We start from the raw sequence: 9364 nt of genomic DNA on the forward strand, positions 1-9364 counted from the left end.
AACTTTAGGTCCCCTACGGCTAAAAGCTGCTTTCTTCCGGCATTGCAGTCGAAAGGGTTGCAACCATCAGCATTGTTTAGGACTGACCAGGCAGGGATGCCATTTAGAATTCATTTTCCCGATTTTGAGTTAGTTTGTAAAGCTTATTTTGAATAGATATTTTGAGATATTTTTTTTTTATAAATTTTAATTTCAAAACTAAACTAAATTGCAGAAATATATGAAATCTTGAAATTATAGCTTGCATCAATGCAATCACATTTTTATAACGCAGATAACTTACCTCTTTTGACTGAATTGCATATTAAAAATGATGGTTTAGTTAAAATAAATCATTGCTATTATATTGCCTTAAAATCCAGAGTATTTTCAAAATTTGAGGTTAGTTACAAATAAAAAAAAAAAAAAATGTCGCCATGAATATACTAAATTTTTACTATTATTAAACTACTTATTGCGCGTGCGCGTATGAGAAAGAAATCCGACTATTTATTTAATTTTCTGAGGTAGATGCAGTGATACACTATACGAGAAGTAAAAAAATAAATGCTAAAATTTCTACAAGAAAAGAATGATTCTTTAAGTCAAATTTAACTAATAAAACTGCTTTCAGGAAATTGCTTATAATACCTAGTTATCAAGTTTTCAAGTACTACGAATTACCTGAAAACTACGAATTAGTTTAAGTTACAAGAAATACCTAAACTATCGGTTAACATTTTAACAACTAAGTAAGGTGATAAAGCATAATTTTTAAGTTTAGGTTTTAGAAAAAGTAGAATAGATGTAAATTTTCTGTTTCATGGATTTTTTAGTGTGACCCCCCCCCCCCTCCCCACCCAAGGGTGTCGCGTCTTTCTATGGGAATTTCTGAGCATCAAAGCACTTAGCATCTATATATACTAAATTTGTCGGAACAAAAATAGTGGAACACATACACACAAAAAGTACAGCTATTTTATGTATATATATTGAGGCTGCCGCTTGGTTGTGGCTTATGTGATAGCTAACAGCCAAAAAAAAAAAAAACATTTTAATGAATAATTGGATCATTATTTCCAACAAATATCGATAGAGTGTTTTCATAGTATTGTTTCCTGCACACACGGGGGGAGGGGGAGTTCATATATTTTACAAACCTTGAAATGAAGAGATAAAAACCATTAAAAAATCTTCTAGGTGTTTTCCACATGAGTTTTTTTTTTTTTTTTAAATTAAAATCGGGAATTTGGAAAATTCCCATTTTCGGGGAACAATTAAAAGCTTTGTGCCAGCGTGTATGGCACAAAGGTATGACAATGTAGGTTGTATGTACATATAGGTATTCTGACTTCTAGAAATTATTGATTTTGAAGGTTCACTAGAAACCATACTGTTTGCTTATTGTTCTTAAAATATTTCAAGGGGATAAACATTTTTTTAATAGTCTATCTAATTAAAGTTCTAAATATGCACTCATGTTTTAAACTTTAGTAGTAAAGAGAGATGGAAATATCCTTACAATATGATTGTGTTGTGCCTAAAGTCTTTGTTCAACTTACTTGTTACGTACAAATAATGTATGTAACAAATATAAAATTCATAACGACGCTAAACTACTCCTAAATCTTAAATACTGCTAAATTATTTTTTAATGTATCATGGATGTAGTAAGTTAGCGCAAAAACAGACGATTTTGCACGATAAAAACCTCCGATTACCACTGTTATGCTCGAAATAAATTTTTCGGGCTTTTTTTTTCTGTCACAAAGTATAGTAATCATAACTAGATAATGTAATAGTTTTTTTCTGGTCAAAATTTCCCAACTTTCTCAATGTTACCAATTCTATCCCCCCCCCCTCCCAATGACCCCAATTCCTTACGATATAACAGAGTTCTTATTATGAAATACAAGGACATTTTTTTCTATGTTTTATTTTAAAATTTAAATGAAAACATAATTATAGAAAGGGAAATTATGTTTTCAGAAAACATTGGTTCGGGTACAAACGCTAACATATGTAATGCAACCCAATTTGATACTATAAATTATAAAAATTTGATTAAGGTGCAACAGCAGCCAATTAAATCGCTGAAACATCTTGACGCAAAATAAAGGTGTTATTTTTAAACAATGCCCGTGTTTCGTGTTTCTAATTGATAGATCGTCAATATTTTAGCTTGAAATTAGTTTTAAAAAACAACTATAATTTACATTTTGGTTAATTTAGGAAACTCAAACAAATTTCACCGCCCGAAGAAAAATCAGGGTTTTCTATTGATGTGTTATATTAATAGTATGACTCTTTTTCTTTTCTACGAATTAATAGATTTATGTGAAAATTTTGCATTAAAAAAAAAGCTATTAGGTGATTATTAATTTTTCTGATTATGGAATATTTAACTGTGACAGGGTACAAGATTGCGTACTGAAATTTTTTTATGCCTTCGAGTTTAGGAAGCAGATAAAAATTGAATTAGACATTTCAGTACATAAGGAGGAGAAAAAAAAATTGAAGTCAGTATTAACATTTTAATTGTAATAGCTATATTAAGTGTTTTAGTGTCAGGAAACGATGCAATGGTAACTGTGTAAACAGTTCGTGGGATTAATGAGTGGTAGGCATATAGCATATATTTATGTGTGTGTGTGTGTGTGTGACATTAAGTGAATTTAATTTTCACAATTTTAAGCTTAATTGACAAATAGTGGTTAGTACGGGGGAGGGTCCCCGTACCATCCACTACTTGTGGATTAAACTTTTGAATGCCGTTTTTTGATCTAGACCAGGAGCCGAGCAACTCCTGGCCCAGCACCTCCAGAGGTATTGATTTGGAATGGGAACTTGGAGGACTTTGTGACCACGACAGATTTAACGAGCACCAGTCACCATTAGCGTACACGGTGGAACTTCGACCGGCAGTCATCGGATCATCGGATCTATGATTTTCCAGTAAAAAATCCAAATCTTTACCAATCAAGCAACCACGGCCTTTTCTTTAGACTCATAAAACTTGCTTTCATTTGTTTAGGCATTCAGTTGTTGCATACTTAAATGGTACTCTTCAAAGCAATTTTGATCCACGCAAAGCGCAACATTGCATGCTTTACAAACTATTGTAGAACGCTTCTGAATATTTTTTTTGGCGCACATTCCACATCTTCTTCGTTTCTTTTCATCAGAGGACCAATGCGACATCATATCAAGACGTGGAAACTTGTTTACACGTTCAACTTTCTTCTCTAATTTTGAACCATTTGCAGCTATCATTTGACGAATTAGCTTCATCCTGAAATCTTTGTGTTTCTCTTGAGGATGATTTAATTTGTATAAAATATAAGCATTTAGTACAGAAAGATCCAAGAGGTGAAAAAATAATTTCTTCGTCCATTTTAAGGATCGTCTCCCAAACGTATAACTGTTTGCCATACGATCACTGAGATCCACGAAGCCCATATTTTCATTATAGTCCTTTATAATTTCTGGTTTGGAGTTGTTACCAATCAGTTCGTTATTAGTTGGCGGTTTATGCATATTACTGAGCATATATACTTCTCTCTTATCTCTCCAACATAATGCTGTCGTTCCTAAGGAATAACGTGAAACTATTTCACCTTTTTGCATTTTTTTCTTGCTTACTTCCTTCGGGAAACTTTTTCTGTTTTTTCTTATGGTGCCACAAGAGTTAATTTTAAAATCTTCATGTAATTCTAAAAACAGCTCTGGTGAAGAAAAAAAAATGTCCATGTATAGTTTGTGTCCGCGGTTTTTGACACATTGGGCCATTTTTGTTACCACATTGTGGGATGCGGAAAGCTTTTTATTTTCCTGATCTTTTCCTAAATATACATTCATATCATACGTGTATCCATTTTTATCGCTTATTTTGTACATTTTTATTCCCCACTGCTTCCGTTTGTTTGGTATATATTGACGAAACAGTACTTTACCTTTAAATTTAACAATAACTTCATCGATTGCCAATTGTTCCGTTGGATCATACACCGACTTAAAAGCATTGTTTAATAATTCAAAAACTTTTCGAATTTTCCACAGTCTATCATAACTACTATTTTTTCCAGGTTTTGATTCGTTGTTCTCGAAATGCAAGTATTTTAAAATTTCAAGAAATCTGTCTCGAGTCATGGCTTTTCTAAAAATGGGAGTGTCAATGAGTTCATCGTTCGACCAATAATCAGAAATCGAGTCTTTGTATATATGTCCCATTAAAAGAACTAAACCAAAAAATACATTAATTTCTTCAGTAGTGACAGCAGTCCAATCAGGAGCATGTTTCCTCTTTTTTGAGAGAATCGAAGATATTGCTGCAGTTGTTTGGTTTCTGTAACGATTCGTCTCATCACATAATAAAGTGGTTAGAGCTTCTGAGAGAAAAACCTGTAAATAATCAATCTCTCTTTTCAATCCGGGTTCAGCTCCTGATTTCACTCCATTTTTTCCAGTAAATGCGTGGACTTGAATTTCATCTGTTTCAGCTGGCACTTTCCAAATAAATTTTTTATCAGCTGCATTCGTATTGGGTAAATTATTTTCATCATTAGATGTATTCGTTGTGTTTAAGGATTCATTTCCATTAAAAGATTCTTCTAATAAGGAGATATCATTTTCTTCCAAGCAGTGGGAATCACTATCTGCATAATTCTCGCTATCTAAATCATTCATAAGTTTTTCAATTTCTTCCTCACTAAGTCCTTTTCTACGATACATTTTCGAAAAAGCATTAGATTTAGAGCAATTGAGAAAATCGAGTTCGATATGTGAATAGTAAAGAAAGAGAAGAAATTCTCCCACTTATACGCTCCAAATATACAACAAAAAGGTAAGCTAAAATGCGCCAAGGTAAAGAAGACCCCTTCATTTCGCCAAATTTCTTATCAGCACCTGCTCTGCATGCTTCACTGAGCACTGCTAATCCTTCGAAGAATGTCTCCAAATTTCCCCTCGCAAGCAACCTGCCGAAGGGGGGAAGGAACTACCCTGGTACAACTGCTGTACCGACGCCGTAGTAAGGTCCAAACTATTTTGCGGTACAAATGCTGTACCGCCGTATTTAAAAGGTTTTAAAGGAACGCAATTTTCAACGCAAAAAAATGAGACATCAGACTAATTCGGATGTTTCTATACATATTTAAACACTTTTTAAAAAAATTACAAAAAAAAAAAAAAAAAAAAAAATTAGTAATTGGTGTTTACAGTTATTATTAAAAACTATTCTTTTGAAATTTGCTATAAGAACAAATACCTTCGCATATAAGAGTCTCATCTCGTTACGGTTTAGCGATGCATAAATGTATATGAATTTAAAAGGTCTATTTTACTTAATTATTTTTATTTAATGAACTGATTCGGTTTGTGATTTTAAAATTTTCTTATTCCTTAAAACATTTGCAAGGGAAAAAATGCCGATAAAAATCAAGATCCATTCAACGAAAGACCAGTTGATTAGAAAATAGCTAACTTTCAACTGTTGAATCAATCCACCCCTCGCATTTTGAGTTGAAAATATATGCCTTATTTTTTCAACTAACAATATATTCTTTTCAACACAAAATAGAATAGTATTTCAATTTGTCTTTTCCAATAAGATGTAATTAATTTATGAGTAATTATAAAATAAATGTTTATAATTAGTAATAACTTGTATTTTGAAACTAGTTTCTTAAATAACTAGCACGAACAGATATTTAGTGACTTAATGCATGCGTAGTATTGTTGTGTAATGAACGGTTAAAAAATGAATTATTAGGGAAAAAATAATAAGAAACAAGAAGTTTAGGCAATAAATTATCCTACTTTCCGTTATACCAACAGCGATTTTTTAGATCAATATTTTCTCCATTAGATGAGATTGCAAATTCTATCAAAGATAGCTTTTTAACATTTTAAAAAATAATTCAAAACAACAAAATATTCATTTCTTATGCACAAAAAAAAAAAAAAAAAAAAAAAACAAATTTTATGGTGTAGAATACGTAATGTGATCACAAAAAATACCGAATACAGGTATTCCGAGCAATTTCGTAGAACCAGTATTAACTGTGGTAAAAATCTTGGTACTTTCAGTTTTAGTTGCAAATAATAAAAGTATTTAACTAAAACGTTTCCTATTTAACTTGCTTGACATCTACTTTTATTATTAACGAATATTTCTAGAGGATCAACAAAACAACCTCTTTAAAATGAAACTTACTACAAAATTTTATTGTATAATTCTCGTCAAGAAAGAATCGTTAAGAAGTAAATATTTCAAAAAACCCTGTAAACAATGAATTTCGCAGCTGTAAATGAACCCATTGTAATAAATAAAAGAAATTGAGTCCACTTTTGAAATCATTATAGATGGCTTCAAGATTTTTTCTTCGGAAATTCAAGAAAAAGATAATTAAATTTATAAAAAATGACGAAAAAGGTAAGATAATTCGAAACTTTTTGAATGCAATCTAAAATAGACAGAAACATTATTTTGTTTATACATGTGCGTTTCTGTTAGTAGTTGATGCAAATTAATATTTTGGTTCAAATACTTTTTTTTTATATACTTATCAAATGTATATGAGTATATTGTATATTTTCAATATAAATTTTTTAGGAGCCGAATCAGTAGTTGATTCTTTAGTTACGCTGAAGCTTCCTTATAGTATTATTATATAGTAAAATATGAGAAGAGCGGAAAATTGAACAATTATAAAATTTGAGAACTTACATTCATGCCAAAGTTTTAAGTATTCATGTTGAAGAAAAGAGAAAATTAAACGAACACATAAAATGCACAAATTATTCAACTTCAATTCCTACCACATGTCTGGAAAACTTAGGTGACGAGGAGCCAGGGTTGTCAACTCTTATCAGAAAGTCAAGTGATCCTTCGACTGTGACGTCACAAATGAGATTAAAAGGCCACGTGACCATTGCTATTTTCCACTGCTGAGTGAGTAAAGGCATTTGTATAATTTTTATGTCATTTCTGATCAAAACCATGGGTTATAAAGGCTCAAAAAAAGTATGTAAGTAAAAAAATAAATGAAACAATCGAAAAATTACGTTTTCAAAGGTAAAAGAAAAACATTTTTACCTGATAAAACCCCTAAATTTACCCCCAAAAATTTTATCCCTCTAAAAAATCCCATTCTAAAATTTTCTAAATTTCTAAAAAAAACAAGTTGGAAACCCTGCGATGAGCAACGAAAAAGTAGACTAGAACCCACGCACGATCGGTTTAGATCCCCCCTCCCAGAACGTTAGTGATTCATGCTGCCATCTAGTGGATTTTACAGGAGTCAACAAATAATTGCGTAGCTTACGAGGACCAGCTGCCTCTTTTTTTCCCGGTAGAAAGAAAGAGGCATAGGCGTCGGAGCCGGGGGAGCTGGGGGAGCTTGAGCTCCCCCTGGAATATTTCTGACCGGCTGCGCTCCCCCGGAAAATTCTCGCACAGCAGCTTTCTGTCGTACATTGTTTACCTCAAATCTGATTTCAAAATTGTGATTTGCCTTTTCAAAGAATTTCCACCTAATAAGCAACAAAAGCAGGGGACAGACGGAGTGTTAGTGCACTTGAGTCCACCTTAACCCTTTTTCTCACTGTTTACACACCTCTTGATTCCCGGAAGAAAAATAAAAGAATTTTAGACAAGCTATCCTACCGGCTGCGGAAAAGTGGTCTTTGCCCCGCGGCCAGCAAAAATCAGTACCAGTACCGATAGGGGTTTGCTCCCCCCCTTGAGTTCGTGTTTCGGGAGCGGCATCGCAGTTTAGTTCACATTCTGGTTTTGCCTCACATGCCGTTTTTTTGTCACGTTATCACAAAAAGGATAGTGAGTCAGTTTGTCATTTAAATATGAATAATATGGAAAGTGTTACAGACATAAGTATAAAAAAAGGTTACTAAGGTAAGCAACTTGTTCAAATCAAATGATTTCAACTTTCCAGAAACTTATCTTAGTTTAAGATATCTGGCTTCTTAAGGCACAATGTAAAGAATTTCCAGCGGAGTCCTTTGAAACTGGTTGATTAAAATAAACTTGCAAAATATAACGTGAAAGTTAAACTAAAAGACCAAGTGGTCTTGTTCTTTATTCATTGCAATTACCTACATCAAAAAAAAAAAAAAAAAAAAAACTCGGGGAGGGAGGAATCCCCATTTACAAATCAATTTGTTTATTTATTTATTTTACTTCGTTTATTTCCATCTTTTATCATTTTTCACTCCTTCATAAAAAAAATAAGCCCATAACAAAGAAAAATCTTTAAAGACTTCCCAAAAGTCTATGTAGTTACAAAACAAGAAACAGTCCTAAACTAATTCTCGAGGGATCATGAACGTACATATGTTTCGGGTTTAAGTTCTATGTTTCGATCAAAAGGTACCATCAGATCGCAAAAATGTCATTGTTCGATGATCTATCGAAACCGAAAGTAATCTGTTGCCAGATAGAGACCCTGTAGCGCCCGAAATAGATATTATTCAAACAAATTTTTTATTTATTTTTGATGGGAAATATTATCAAAAGAAACAACATAAATCGGTGGCGTACTCAGAAATTACTTTTGTAGGCGCAAATCATTGCTGTGATAAAAAATGCAATTTTTAGAACTACCCCACTGTAAAAAATTTAAAAAAAAAATGTGCCCGTTACTTTGTTTCATTTTAAACCGTCATTGATAGATTTTTTTCATGAAGGTATAAAACTGCAAGGATAAATAACATTCAAAGAATACTAAAGGTACAGGAACACTACAGGAACAAAAATTCACATAAATCAAAATCGGTGAAATCTTCACTATTATAATATTCCTAAAATCTTTCAATGATTAATACAACTGTTTCTACGTAAAAATCAGTTTTAAAAAATGCGAGTTCATTGAAATAAAAAATTTTGAACATAATACTTTACGAAATAAGAGTTATTCATTTTTTTTTTTTTTTTTGCTTTCCTAATTTACGATTTTTTTGTCACATACAGATATATTTTCATGCCGAAATTGTAACTTTTCATTTATTATTTTTCATTTATTAAAAAAGCTCCTACAATATTTTATAGATTCTCTCAAAGACTTTTACTAAAATTTATCTGAACAATAAAATATATATCGAACACTTCATTTTAACACATTTCCAACGTTCTGTTTCTCCACGCTCCTGTTTCATCTTCTTCCCTTTTTCTAGTTCTCAGAAAATAAGAGAGTCTTCTAAATGCTACGCTGCCGAAGTCCTCCCTTTCCTTCAAAATTATTACAGACGAGCGCCTAAAATTTTGTTTTCAGGACTTGGTTAACTGAAAATTTCCGAAAGAGAGTCCCTGAATACCTTGTTCTCCAACAACATGGGAAATTAAATAATATTCCTTTTTTGGGAATTCAAT

General features: G+C 32.1%; 1 protein-coding gene across 1 annotated transcript; it reads right to left on the minus strand.

The window, feature by feature from the left end:
- Positions 1-3009: 3009 nt before the first annotated feature.
- On the minus strand, positions 3010-4710 carry LOC129227971 (piggyBac transposable element-derived protein 4-like). Its single transcript, XM_054862595.1, has one exon. It carries the CDS (start codon positions 4708-4710, stop codon positions 3010-3012), a length of 1701 nt encoding a protein of 566 aa, XP_054718570.1.
- Between the last annotated feature and the right edge of the window lie 4654 nt (positions 4711-9364).

Source organism: Uloborus diversus, chromosome 8 (assembly GCF_026930045.1).
Source record: "Uloborus diversus isolate 005 chromosome 8, Udiv.v.3.1, whole genome shotgun sequence".
Lineage (NCBI taxonomy): Eukaryota > Metazoa > Arthropoda > Arachnida > Araneae > Uloboridae > Uloborus > Uloborus diversus.

Bases quoted from the DNA above. Each gene is read 5' to 3' on its own strand.
- LOC129227971 (XM_054862595.1), bottom strand. From the start codon at position 4,710: ATGTATCGTAGAAAAGGACTTAGTGAGGAAGAAATTGAAAAACTTATG.